This window comes from Theobroma cacao, chromosome 3 (assembly GCF_000208745.1).
Source record: "Theobroma cacao cultivar B97-61/B2 chromosome 3, Criollo_cocoa_genome_V2, whole genome shotgun sequence".
Classification (NCBI taxonomy): Eukaryota; Viridiplantae; Streptophyta; class Magnoliopsida; order Malvales; family Malvaceae; genus Theobroma; species Theobroma cacao.
Window position 1 is genome coordinate 21,682,223 of NC_030852.1, and position 15,087 is coordinate 21,697,309.

At 34.1% G+C, this 15,087-nt stretch overlaps 2 protein-coding genes across 2 annotated transcripts; both read left to right on the forward strand.

Annotated features, from left to right (window-relative positions):
• Nucleotides 4,402-7,138, forward strand: LOC18604691. Its single transcript, XM_007037293.2, has 3 exons — nt 4,402-4,587; nt 5,292-5,670; nt 6,659-7,138. The coding sequence occupies exons 2-3, from the start codon at nt 5,308-5,310 to the stop codon at nt 6,971-6,973; spliced, it is 678 nt and encodes a 225-aa protein (XP_007037355.1). The 5' UTR covers nt 4,402-4,587; nt 5,292-5,307; the 3' UTR covers nt 6,974-7,138.
• Nucleotides 9,599-10,138, forward strand: LOC18604693. Its single transcript, XM_007037295.2, has one exon. The coding sequence runs from the start codon at nt 9,599-9,601 to the stop codon at nt 10,136-10,138; it is 540 nt and encodes a 179-aa protein (XP_007037357.2).

The window sequence follows — 15,087 nt, forward strand, 5'->3', positions numbered from 1 at the left end:
ATTGAAAGTGGATTCATATTTGTGATACAGATATGTTTCTGAAAGTAAATTTTAAATTATGTAAGCATACTAGTTATTCATGGACTTTGAACATTTCATGATGGATATATGCATAATGACAATATATAAAACCCTATAAATTGTATTATTAGTTCGACGATCATCTACCTTTCTGTAATAAATTAACCGCTTGTGGGCCGTGAGAATTTACTACCAAGCAAATTGGGAGCCTCCCACTTAACTATATTACCTAGTATCTTCATACTTAACATGGTTAAAGAGTGCCTTCATTTGGTCCACGAAGTTTACTAACAGAGCTACTGTAGGTAGGTTAATAGTAAATTCATGTTGAGTGTAACAACCATTGTTTCATCTTTTAAGCTCTTTACTAAGTGAGCCTCTATGGGAGGTCTCACTTCATAATCCACCTAAAAGGATTTATCCTTTCAAAGACCTAGTCGGTCATAATCTAGATTCATGCCTGCCTGTAGGGAGTGATATGTTTCACATACCAAGCAAATTTAGTCTTAATTCAGACTTTAATTTTTTTTATTTTTCTAGTTTTCAGGCATCTTTGGTCATTGTATACAAAAGAGGAACTTGAAACTTATTCCTTTTGATCCAAAGATAGAAAGAACTTTTAAAAGACTTCAAAGGGAAAAGTTGCAAGTTCAAAATTTAAACTAAACAATGGCTAAAGATGATAATAATCATGGTAACAATGCTGGCATTCAAATTATTGAAGAGAACAAAGCTTTGTGGGATTATGTTATTCCCCTCTTACAAGGCTTGCACCAAAGCATTAGAAGACCTTTTATCAATGCAAACAATTTTGAGATCAAGTCGATTACATTCAAATGATTCAGTCTTCTGTTCAGTTTGGTGAGTTACCCAGTGATGATCTTAATTCGCATTTGGTTAATTTCTTGGAAATCTGCAACATTTTCAAATATAATGGGTTGACTGATGATGCTATTAAAATAAGACTCTTTCCTTTTTCATAGAGGGATAAGGCAAAAAGTTGGCTAAATTTATTGCCAATTGGATCTATTACTACATGGGAGGACTTGGCTAAAAAATTCTTGGCAAAATTCCTTCCACTTGTCAAGACTGCAAAGCTGAGGCATGATATAGCCTCATTCACACAAGTTGATGGTGAATCCTTATATGAGGCTTGGAAATGATTTAAAAATTTGCTTAGAAGATGTCCACACCATGGGCTTCCTCAATAGCTTGAAGTTCAGACATTTTATAATGGGTTGGTCAGTTCAATCAGATCTACAATTGATGCTACTACTGGTGGGGCATTAATGGGTAAAAATCCTAGTAAAGCTTATAATTTGTTGGAAGAGATGCCATATAATAATTACCAATGGCTTTCAGAAAAATCTAGTTTTAGGAAAGCTGCTGGTGTTTATAAGATTGATGCACTGAATGCTTTGATTGCACAAGTAGCTACATTGACAAAAAGATTTGACACAATGAGAGTTAATGCTATCCAAAATTCTTTTATAACTTATGATTTGTGTGGAGCTAGCCATTCAAGTAATCAATATCCATCTATTCCTGAATCAATTTAGTCTGTCGGGAACTTCAACAGGCAGCAAAATAACCCATACTCCAATACCTATAATCTTGGTTGGAGAAACCATCCAAATTTATCATGGAATAATAACCCAGGACCTTCAAATCCAAGGCCAAACATTCCTCATAGCTTTCCATAACAAGCAAGACCTCCTATCCCAAAAAAAAAACCTATTATGGAGGAAATTTTCATGCAATTCATGACAAAGACTGATGCCTACATGACAAAGAATGACGCCATCATCCAAAATCAAACAACATCAATTTGTAATCTTGAAACTCAAATGGGACAACTTTCTAGCTCCATTAAAAATAGACCCCAAGGTGCCTTGCCAAGTGGCACTGAAGTCAATCTTAAAGGTAAGGAACCATGCAATGCAATTACCCTTAGTAGTGGAAAAGAAGTTGAAAGGGTAAGTGACAAATCAATTAAATCTTCAAAATAGCATTTGGGTGATGAAGAGGTAATTGTTGCGAAAGAAGTTGAAGTTGAAAAGAAAGATGATGGGAAAGCTAAAAATCAAGTAAAGTCTCAAGCAAATCATTATCCACCACCATTCCCAAAAAGGATGAATAAACAAAAGCTTGATAAGCAATTTGAGAAATTTCTCAATGTCTTCAAGAAGCTTCACATAAACATCCCTTTTGTTGAAGTTTTGAAAACATGCTAAGTTATGTCAACATCCTAACCAAGAAGAGGAAACTCAAAGACTTTGAAATAGTTGCACTTACTCAGGAGTGCAACGTAATAATTCAAAACAAACTTCCACCAAAGCTTAAAGATCTAGGGAATTTTTTCATCCCTTGTTCTATTGGCATATTTAAATTTTTTAAAGCTTTGTGAGATTTTGGTGTTAGTGTTTCAATTATGCCTTTGTCAATTGCTAAGAAAGTTGGACTTAATGAGATACAACCTACTATACTTTCATTGCAATTTGCAGATAAAACAATCAAGTACCTCTTAGGATTATTGAAGATGTGTTGGTTAAAGTTAGGCAATTCTACATTCTAGTGGACTTTATTGTGCTTGAAATGGAAGAAGATGTGAAAATTCTTTTAGTCTTGGGATGACCATTCTTGGCTACTCTAGGCACAATCATTGATTTGAGGGAAGGAAAAATAACTTTCAAAGTTGGAAAATAGGTGGTCGAGTTTAATATTTGCAGTGCAAGCAAACATCCTGTCTTTACAAATAGTTGCTATAGAGTGGAGTTAGTTGATGAAGGCAAGAATGAGCCTGTTTCTCCACCTAGAAGTGAAGAAGCACTAATTTTTTAGTTTAAGCCACCATCTTCGCATATTAGACCCAAGTAGTAGCCCAAAGAGCATCCTTCACTGCCATCTAGTTGTCTTTTTTAGATTGGACAACAAGCAATGTTATTGTCTAGATCACACTTCAAGTTTTTTTCCATGGAAATGCAATGGTTGGGTCCTTTCAAAGCGATAAAGATATATCAATATGGAATAATAGAGATTGATAGTGAGGATGTGGTCACATTCATGGTTAATGGACTAAGCCTCAGGTTGTATTTCAAGGATGAAGAATTGTAACAAATGGTGCAATAGTCAAGCTAGCGATTATAAAGAAGTGCCTATCGAGAGGCAACCTAAGCTTTCTAACTTAATTTACTTACTTTAATTTATTTTCTTTTATTCATTTATTATTTATTATCATTAATTATTGATTTTTTTACGCGTTTCCCCTTTAAAAAAAAGGGCAAAAACGCCACGACGTAGTAAGGAATGCTTTGCAGTGCCCTAGGATAAGTAGGACATGAAATCGTGGAGCGCAAGAGCATTATGGCACAACAAAGAGAGTTCCGTGGAGCGCCAAACTTGACGGATGCATAATTGTGCCAAACAAGCAACGACATAGTGCTTGGAACTTAAACCATCATAGGGGCTTTAAGGGCCGAGACATCGCAGCACCAAGAGGGTGTGTCGCGATGCCCACTTGGTTGTTTGATAAAGAAAACCATGAAAAGAAAAACCGTAAAGCCCCACTATAAAAACCTTTCCTTTCCTTACCCTTTTCTTCATCAACCTCCCATTTACTCTATCTTTTAAAAAAATTTCTCTCCACTTTTCTCTATAACTCCTTCTTTAAATCCTGAACTAACCAACCTTTACCTTCAATTATTCAACAGTTGGTCTCCAATATTCAAGTAAGTCTCATGTTCCTACACTGGTGATTTTTGAAATATTGTTCATTGTGATATTATGGATTGTAAGATTTTTATTTGAATAAGTTTAAAGTGAAAATAAATATTTAATAATTTCACATGTTTTAATATCTAAATAATTAATATAAAAATATTATGTTATTTTTTAATGTTATTAGTTATTATTTTAATTGCTTAAAGTTGAAAAGTCAAATTTTATATTTAAAATTATAAATTTATTCAACTTATATGTTTTTTTATATATTAAGGTAATTTTATCAATTTATATTACATTCTAGTAAAATACTTACAAACCAAATACTACATGTAATCCTTTCAGCAATCATCACTTTTTCTTATTATACCAAACCCTGCAAAGTTATATTCTCAATAGTCTCATTCTCAATAATCATATATTCAACAATCACATTTTTAACAATTATATACCCAATAATCATATTCCTAGCAATATACCAAACACAACTTAAGTGCCCGTTTGTTATACAAGGTTTTTAACACTTTTTCATTAATGGTTTCTCATTAAGGGTTTTTTTAAATTAAATTCTCAAACATTGGCAATGATTTATCAAGCACGCCCCTTTATTAAGATAAGATTGTATACATGACTTGTTATCACTATCATAGAACTAGCCTCATATGATTATTCCTAGGAACCCAAAAAGAAGTCCGGAAACAAGTTTTATGGCCGCGTAAGTCCGCTCCTGGTTCTTTTTCTCTCTCTCTCACACTTCCCACTGTCTATTTTTCTAGGTTTCCTTCGAAACAAAGCAAGCTTAACAAATCGTTTCAATTTTAATTCTCCCTCGCCGCTGCGTCGCTGGTACGCGAATTCTTTATCTCTATCTATTCGTAATTGATTCTTAGTTTTTTTCCATTAAATCTAGTTATTCTGCAATCTTCTAGTTGTTGTTTTCTATCGGTTCGCTTTTGCTTAACTGCTTGTTGGCTTCAGATCTGAAATATCGAATTGTTTTATAATGTCTTTAAATGCAATCTGTTATTTTTAATCGATTAGCAGATTAGGAGTGTTTAATCACCTGATTTTAAGAATTTTCTGGATTGATATCTGATTGTTTATAAGCTGTTTATCTATAGTGGTTGTGGATTATTTTTAGGGATTTGTGGAAAAGCCGGAGTGACGGTGAGGCCAATTTTGAAGTTGTATGTCGGCAGTTAGCTAACTGAGAGTTGCTTGAGATGGTGCAGAAGTGCATTACTTTAAGACATGTTTGCTAATATTTTTAGGATGACAATATTGATGATTAAGAAAGGGAATTCGTTTTCTTAAAAAAATTAAAGCAGATGTGTATTGGGCTATGTTAATTTTGATGATTGCCGTGGCAATTGTAGGCTAAGCCTCTGTTTGGTTGCTGTTTTTGGTTTGGGAAGCAAAACACAACAAGTGCTTTTGTTTATACAAAACAAATACTATGCTCTTGAATAGTTGAAAATTAGAAACCAAAACTTCTAAAACATCAAAAGGCATGATTTTTACTATTAACTCCATTGCCGCCAAACCTTTAGGGTACTAGCTTCCTCAATGGCAGAGAAAGAGGCATCGCTGGAGCCCAACGAGATCAACCTACCAGCTGAAGACATGGATCTTGAAACCCTTGCCTCCTCCGCCCAAAACCCCGAAGGTGGAGATGATGTCGACGGGGTCAACAACGGCAACACAAACTCGAAGCGTGGGAGAGAAGAAGACTGCGAAGAAAACGATGACTTATCCAAGAAACAGAAGGTGGAGAAGTCCGTGGAGGAAGAAAGGATGGAGAAAGAGTCAAGGTCGTCCGAGTCGTGTCCAGCCCACCTGGGCCCAAAGGAGTTTGGGTCGTCCATGGAGATGTTCGATTACTTTTACAATTTGCTTCATTATTGGCCTACTCAACTCAACCTTAACAAGGTAATGTGACAGTATGTGTGTTGGGTTCTTAGTGGTGATTAAAATATCTAAATTTTGTTATGCTTTTAGTTGTCTTTGATTTTTGTAATTTATATGATGCTCAAAAGAAGAAAATTTTTATTTATGTTAGTATAACAATTATAGCTTTCATGGTGAAGAAAGAAGATGATTGCATAAAGGAGTAAACTTTTCCGTTATCTGATGCTTGATGTTGGGAAAGAGTTGAATTGAACTTATTCTCAGTAGAAGCTAAGCTTAACAGTTACTACTAGCTGGTAGTATTAGCTCTTTTTAGATAAAGGATAGCTGTTAATGGAGGAGTTTATGTAGTAGAGCTCAGTCAATTGCTTGGTTATTCGATTTCTTATGTGTCAGTATGTTTTTCCTTGTACTCTATTTGTAACTCTAGTGATGGAATGTGAACTAGTGCATTGTTAGCTCTATATATTGTAAACTCTACTTATAGTTGTATCAGTGGCTCCTAGACGAAACAGAACTACTTTTATTAGTCTCTTTCAAACTGAAATCAGCCTTTGCATTTGTTCAATAGGAACTAGAGGTGATATATCTTATGCCCATGAATGCATGTAAATCTTCCTTTATATTGGTTTGTAATTCACCTTGCTTTCAAGAAATCCTCTTGGGGTTTTTATTCTTACTTCCATTAATATGCCACCTCTTTTAAGAGTTTATCTCTAAATTTATATTTAAACTAGCTACTTGTAAACAATGATTGCAATACTGGATGCATAACAATTTGAATTTCATAGTTCTTTTACACAAGATCTTGGTGTTTCTGGAAAATAATACTAAACAATTATTTCTTTGTCCAGGTGATATAAATATTGAATCATATAATGCATTAAAATGCCTCGAATGCACATGAAAATTTGTTACCTCAATCTTGCATTTTTAAGTTTGTTCCTTGGATACCGAAATACTTAAAATTTTGTTTAATGTTATGTTCATGGTTGACTTTGTATTACAGTATGAGCATATGGTGTTACTCGACTTGCTTAAGAAAGGTCATCTAGAACCTGGCAAAAAGATTGGTAGTGGGATCAGAGCTTTCCAAATTCGAAATCATCCAATGTGGAAAAGTAAATGTTTCTTTGTCATTAGGGATGATGAAACTATTGATGATTTTAGCTTTAGGAAGTGTGTTGATCATATACTTCCCCTGCCAGAAGAGATGAAGATAAAACTTGATGCAAACAGGGCATTGGCCAGTGGGGGTTGGAAAGGACGTGGTGGAAAAGGAGGTGGACGAGGCCGTGGAAGAGGTGGTAAGTCAAGAAACTAAGGCAGTGGTATTTGGGATGGAGTTGAATTTGGATTCAAATATATTGTAGGATAAACTGCATTGTCCTTTCTTATATATGGTCCCAAGTTCCCAGCTAAACTGATGTATTATCAAAATTTTGGATGTTGGTCTAATCAAGGCTTGATATCGTTTATTGCTGTTTTATTTTTGTGTTGCATTTTAAGCAATGTAGTGAAAACCATCCTGGATTTTTCTTCTCACCTGTTTAAATTATGCAGTGTGATTAATCAACAAGGTAAAGAATGAGCCACCTCTACTTAGACGGCCTTAATCTGGTTTGAAATGGTGTGTGTTTTGTATTTTATATCAGAACAGAGCTTTGGATTGAGGATTTTCCAGGGAATATTGCTGTTCTGGCTAAGTATGTATTCCAGTAGGTGTAGCCGTGTTGACATGAGAAAAGTTTTTCCCATTGCAAACTAACAAAAAGGAAAACCAAATTGTTGTATAACCGGGTTTCCCTTTTGTTTGTGGAGCAGGAACATTCCCTTTTTCCTTTACTGAGCCGCACAAACTAGCACCAAGCTATTACACTATTGGGCTACCCATTAGAAAAAAGAAAAGAAAACTCTATCAAGCAATTGACCTTAATTGCTGATAAAGCAAGCAGAATGGGGTTGGACCTTTTGCGAGCTACCGGCCCAATGAACATAACGAGAAAGAGATAGAAAACAGGAAATTGGAGATGATGCAGGAAATTAACAGAACAAACTCTATCACGTCTGATTTAGAGCTAGGACGTGCGATTATTTAGCATTTCAGAGAGGAAAAGAAAAACATGGCATCTACCCGTCATTGCACAGGATAAATTCTACATGTTTGAGACTATGAAGTAGGATGGAGAAGGAAACGCAATGAAGCAGCATTAGCCAAGCACATCACAATCCAATAGTGCCGATCAACTTGGTTAGACCAAAAGTAATAGCCATAGCCATCCACCCTCCGATCAGCACCCTGAAACTGGACTTCACTACAAGAATCCTCCCTGGCATAGCTCCTGCCACACCAAACATCGCCAGAGCCAAGCTTGCCACTACAGCAACCACAGCCAGCCTTACTTTATTCTGCCTAATGAATGCAGCTGCTAGCGGCGATACCAATGCACCAATCGAGATCGAGAAGGCTAAGGCTGATGCTATAGCAGCCTAGCCCGGATTATGATAGCTTCTGCTCACTAATCTTAGGTACCTCAAGCTATCTAATTGTTCAGCCTTTACTAGTGATTCACACATACTTCGTGCCTGTTTCGTTAGACTTTTTTTCAATTTAATTATCTCTTAAAAGTAAAAATTTGATTTAATATGATTTTTAAGAAGCTTTTAAAATAAAATTTTATAAAAAAGAACTTAAAAAAAAACTGCAGAGAAGAGTTTTCTCTTTTCTTCGTTTAAAAACACTCCAACTTTTCAAAAAATACTCTCCTTTCTCAATCAATTTCTCTCTCTTCTTCCTCTCTCAACAAATCACCTCTCTCCAACGTAAGATATGATCTCTCTCTCCTTTACCTCTCTCTCTACAAAGATTATATAAAAAAAAAACATAACACTCGGCAGCAAAATAGCAAAATTTAAATTTTTTTTATTTTTACAAAGATTAAGAAAAAAGAAGGNCTCTCTCCTTTACCTCTCTCTCTAACAAAGATTTATAAAAAAAACATAACACTCGGCAGCTAAAATAGCAAAATTTAAATTTTTTTTATTTTTTACAAAGATTTAAGAAAAAAAGAAGGTTCTAAATTTAAAAGTTTTTTATCTTCACCAAAAAATCTAATATTATTTTGAAAGTTGTTCCTTTTTTTTATAGATTTTTTTTCATTTTAACATATGAAATTATATATAAACTTGAAGTAGACTTATTCCATCTTAGTTTATTAGGTGATTAAAGATGACATGAATACCCTTTATAGTTATTTTAATTAAAATTAAAATTTATATATTTTATTTTTTCAAATAACTTATCAAACAGTTTTACCTTAATATTAAAAGTTATTATTTTTCATAAGAATTTCATAATAGCTTTTTAAACTTAAAAAAAAAAAGAAAACTAAGCTGAACAAGATCTTCAAATAGAATAAATAACATCAATGGTGGTTTGTAGCTTACTTTTGCTACTAAGCCTAATGTTAGTTAGACTCAAAGTTTCTCACTTTTTAAAAAAATTCAAAAACACAAAAATAAGAAGAGGAAGACAAAGAGGCATTGATGCCCAAGGCAAGGAATTCCCAAAATTGATGTATAAGGTTAGCCACCAAGTGTCTTCAATTCTTAAGGTAAGCGAGGACTTGTGGCTGTTGAAATCTCCCATCACAATTCTTAATTGCCTCTCAGGGTTTTGGTGCTTAAGATGTGTCTCTAAAGTGTATCATAAATATCATATTTACAAGCAAATATGCTAATGCTAATCCCATTAGAAATTCCTAGACAAAACTTATTCAATTAATATAGTGTTTGGTATGAGGTGATTTGCTTGAAATTGAAAGTGATCACTATTTTGTTTAATGTCTGGCTTGAAGAAAAGAGCTTTCAAGACCTGGTGGTAGCCTATTGGAAAAAGGAGGGAAAGGCCAAAAGGAGCAAGGGAGGGGTTTGGAGGAAAATGAAATATATGAAGTCTGCAATCAAAGAATGGAAAAACAAAGAACTTGGAAATACTCAGCATAAAATTCAAATACTAGAGGATGAAATCAAATTGAAGTATACAGATATCCAAGAAAGAGGGGAAAGGGAAAGATTGAGAGACGAGCTAATTGTAAGAAAAGGGGAGTTATGGGCTTTATATCAAAAAGAAGAAAGAGAATGGATGTGGAAATCAAGAACTAAGTGGGTGGGCGAAAGAGACCGAAACACAAGATACTTCCATGCAATGGCTTCATCAAGAATGAGAGTGAATAGAATGGACAAAATAAAAGGGATGGATGGGATGAAGGAAACACCAGAAGCGATCAAAGGTGAAGTGGAAAAACATTTCCAAAAGCTGTATGGTGAAAAAGAAGTATTGGAGTTGATAAAACTTGACTACAACTTTGAGAAACTGAAATCTGACTCAGCTAGCTTCCTTGAGAGGCCCTTTAAGGAAGAAAAGGTGTGGGGTACTATCCAAGGATGCAATGGGAATAAAGCCCCGAGATCGGACGATATAACTTAAATTTCTTCAAAAGTCAATTGGAAGTGGTTAAAGAAGACATAATGGATTTCATGAATAAATTCTATGAAAATGGACAGTTAGGATACACGGTTAATTCTTTCTTCGTGGCTCTAATTTCGAAGGTTCAAAATTCAAACAATTTGAGTGAGTATAGGCCGATTAGTTTGGCGGGTAGCTTGTATAAAATTGTGGCAAAGACATTAGCAAATCATTAAGAATGGTCATCGGTGAAGTTTTCGGGAGAAACCAATTCGCCTTCATAAAAGGAAGGCAATTAATAGGTTGCTTTCTTATTGCAAATGAAATAGTGGACTGCTTGAAAAAGGGAATAGAAAGCGGGGTGATCTTATAAGTTGATTTCGAGAAAGCTTATGATAGTGTTAGTTGGAGATTCTTGGATCTTGTCATAAGTAAGATGGGATTTGGGGAAATATGGAAGAGTTGGATTAGAGAATGTATCACCTTAGTGAAGATTTCGGTGTTGGTGAATGGAGTTATAACTAGGCAATTCGGCATGGGAAGGGACTTAGGCAAGGTTGCCCTTTATCCCTTTTTCTTTTTAATATGGTCGTAGAAGCCCTTAGTTGCTTGATAAAAAAGGCAGAAGTAACAGGAATATGTCGAAAAGTTAAAATAGGAAGTAATGGGCTAACAGTCTCACATTTGCAGTATGTAAATGATACAATTTTGTTTTATGAGCCAAGTTTGGAGAGCACTCGGTTGATGAAAAGACTTCTAAGGTGTTTCCAGGGTGTCTCAGAGTTGAAAATCATTTTTCATAAAAGTCATTTGATTATAGTGGGGGTTAGTTAAATAGAGATTGAAGGATGGGCTGATTCTAAAATACCCCAGACTTTGATATGGTGATAAATAAAGTTGATCGAATGCAAATTGAGGTCAATTAAAATGTTTAAAAGTGATAAAAGACGAAAGGAGTAGTTTAGGATAAAATATTCCGCAAGTGAGAAAATAATAATAAAATAATAATAATTTTATCGGAGGAGAATTTGTGAGATAAAAGGCGATTCGGAAGTCAAGTGAGGCATAATAGGGTATTTTGGGTACCAAGGAGACAAGATAAACTTTTTAAAATAAAATAATATTAAAATATTAATATTTAGTCGGATGTCGAAATCAATCAAGAAGAAGGATCATATGGTTGATCCAAGTGGGGGAGAAGATGATAAGCCCGACTCTATAAAAATAATTGTCATGACATACATGTGATGGATAGCATGTTTGCATGCTAAGAGAGTCCCGAAAAAAAATTTACAAAAGTTGGTATTGTACCTAGACGTACAACAAAGTTGATTTAAGCCTCGAACTAGATCAAATAAAGAATTCACGATGAAATTAAGAATTTTAAAGTCTCAGAATGGTTTAATATGGTAATTCAGAGTTTGAGGTCCGATTTGGAGTCAATTCGAAAAATTGACTGATTAGGGGCAAAATGGTAATTTTGCCATCTAAAATCGAAAATTTAATTTTTGAAAGGATTTTGATCAAATTTAATTATTTGGAGTGTGAAATGAGTATGAGGAGTGAAAATTATGCATTATGGCAAATTTTCAATTTTTGGGGTAAAAATGTAATTTTTGAAAAGTTCAAGGGTAAAAGTGTAATTTTAAAAAATTTACTCCACCAAAACTTTGGAAAAATCTGAAAATTTCACTTAAGACTTGGATAAGTCAAAGGGAATGCATGGTGAAAAAAGTAGGACAAGTGGATGGCTAGAAAAAAAATGAATTAATAAAATATTCAAAATATGAATAAAATAATATTATTTCATTAAACTAATAAAAAAGCATAAAAAAATATGCCCATAACCCATTCTTCTTCTTCAACATTCGGCCAAGCAAGAAACAAGAGAGAGAAAGGAGAAAATAAAACCCTAGCCAAGAAATTTAAAGGGAAAATAGGTGGAAATTCAAAAATCAAGTGAAAAAAAAAGGTAACATTTCTTAAATTTGTCCTGTGCTTTACCTTTCCCATGCATTTTCCATCATTTTTCATGGTTGAATCATGTGATTTGAGGATGAATTCAATTCTGAAAAATGGGTTAGGAGAGAGAAACTTATTAGATTAATTTGATTTTAAGTTATGTTAGTGTTTTAAGTTAGTTTAGCATATTTAGAAACAAAACAACAAGAAAAGAATTTATTTTCTCCCACAACCATTAATGGCCGAATTTATCATGTGTTGAGTGAGGATGAATTTGATTTTCATTTTAGGAGAATTGGTTAAGAAATGATGAATTATGAGCCTAGAAAAATAATGAGAATTTTCGGAGCAAAAATACGAATTTTTACCCACTAGGGGTATTTTCGTAATTTACTATCAGAACTGATAAATTGAATCTCATTCACAGTTATTAAGGTAATTTAGGTATAATTGGAGTGTAGAAAGTGAGAAAAATTGATTTGGAGTTAAATTGGAGATAATAGGCCGAATTAGGTCAGCACCGCATTTAAGCGGTAGTCGGATAAGTTGTATATCATATCATGCATATATACCGAGCCTGAATTGATTTTATAATGGTCAAGCATTGAAGTGGTGAATTATGTATTGTACATTGTGGATAGGTGGTGAGCAAAATACATTGGTAAAAGCACAGAGATTGTGCTTGGAGATTGGGATTAGGAGTACATCGACTCCTAGAACTGTGAGTAAACTTATTATCGTCTTAATTATCTAGAGTAGTTTTATACAATTGTGTGATTTTATGGAAAATTTGTTTAAAATGGTAAATTGCTATGTTTTAAGAGAAATTGTGATTTTATAAAATGATTTTATAAATTTTTTGAAAAATCGAATACTGGTTTTGAAAATAGAGTAATTGAAGACTGCCTGCTTGTGTTGTAAATTTATGGTTTTGAATTGAATGGCTTATGACAATAAATGAGCATAAATGGCTAAACTAATTTTGATGTTAGAATTATTTATACTGTGTATTCAGCCTTGTGAGGCTAGGTTGCGATAAATTGTCATGTCATGTTAGAATGAATTTTATTGATTAGTGGATTATATATTAATTATTCATTGCAGAGAGGGTTCCGTGGACCAGCCTATTAGAGGGGCACGGTAAACTCCATTATATCCTTACCTCGAACGGAGAGGCGCGTAGGGTATCTCCTGGGGTAAAGCTTAGGATTCACTTCACGCTAAACCACCATGTGAAGGGGAACTCAGCCAATGCCAAGGAACGGCTGTATTTTTCTCAAACTAAAAATATATTTTAAGTGTATACAAAAATTTTAACAGCCTTGGCGGACTCGGTTGGATGCCCTGTGCAAGGTATCATCGAGTATGAGTTTTGGCACGAGCCAAAGTTTTAAGAAATTCATAAGCCAAGTTGATTACTCGATTTATATGGATCGATTTTATTTGGTTGAAATGAGTTGAAAGGTAATGAAATTATAGTATGATGACTTATTTTAATTGTCTCCATTTACTCTACTTTAGATAGTTTAGATTGTATCTGTTTACTTACTGGGATTTTATAATCTCACCATACTCATTTCCTCACATTTCAGGCTCGGGAAATTTCATAGTTAGCTGACTTTGACAAGAACTTTCATTTGGACTCGAATCGGTAAAAGCTGTAGGTTTTCAGCTTTCGATGCATTTTGGATAGATGTGGGCCCACGTGTCACTGTAAAAGAAATTTTATGCTTTGGTTATTTGCTTTATAGTATATATGAATATAATTAACTTTTACGCTATAAGAATTGTATACCTAGTTTTATGAAAATTATTTTACAAGAAAATAGTTTATTTTATTGAATATTTTTATTATATTCAAATGGTTAAATTTTCACTTCAAATGAACGTTTTAGATACTTAATTTGTTTTTAAATCATTAAATATATATTTTCTGCTTACCTACTACATTTTTAGCAAGTTTCGAGATTTTCGACAAAAATGACGAAAATGCCCCTATGAGCCAGAAAACAATATGTTATGTTCTGATTTGAAAATGATTTGTAATCTTTCGAATTTTGGTATTTGATAACTATTGCTCATCGGGGAAGTGCGAAAGCTGATGTGAGAGCCTTGCGAGGTTTCGATCGACATTCGGGGTGAAGAATGTTTGTCGAGGCCTCGCGACGGTTGTCACGGGCTTGATGAGGAGTTCCGGGTCGTGACAGATTGTATTTCGTGATAGGTTGGTAAACTACCCTCCACGTATTTGGGACTACCATTGGGGGTTAATCATTGTTGGCTCTATTAGTTTTTGTGTGTCTAATATTTCTACTTGTGTGTGCAAGACAAGAATTGTATACCAATGATAAATAAATTATTCCAAGGGACATATAAAAAATTATATGTATAAAAAGCCACAATTAATCAACAAAACAGAAGCTTCTTAGTTGAATGATAAAGGGTTAGTCAGCTAAAAATCAAATCAGAAGTTGGCGGGCTCAAGAGTATTGAGAAACAGAAAAGACTTAGTCGACCAAGAAATGGGTTAGTCGACTAAGAGTCTACTGCCAAAAATCTAGACTTCAAGACAGAACCAACTTAATCGACCAAGAAGTAAGTTAGTCGACTAAGAGCCTACTACTAGAAATCTGAACTTCAAAATAGAAACAACTTAATCGACTAAGAAGGAAGTTAGTCGACTAAGTGCTCACTGCCAGAAATTGGGATCAGAAAACAAAAATGACTTAGTCGACTAAGAGCATAGTTAGTCAACTAAGATTATTTTGTCTGAAAATTTAAATAGAGCACTAGAAGACAGATTAACGGTCAAAACTGCCACCAAACTGTTTTCAATGGTCAAAAATTGTCTAACACCCATCAGAGCTGATTTTCTAAGTATTTAAGAGGCTTCCAACAGCTAGAAATGTAATTAAGGCCTCCAAGTCCAAAAATAGCTAAAAAAATCAATAAATTTCTTTGCACTCTTACTGCACTTCACTTCTATCTTTGTATTTGAGATAAGCACT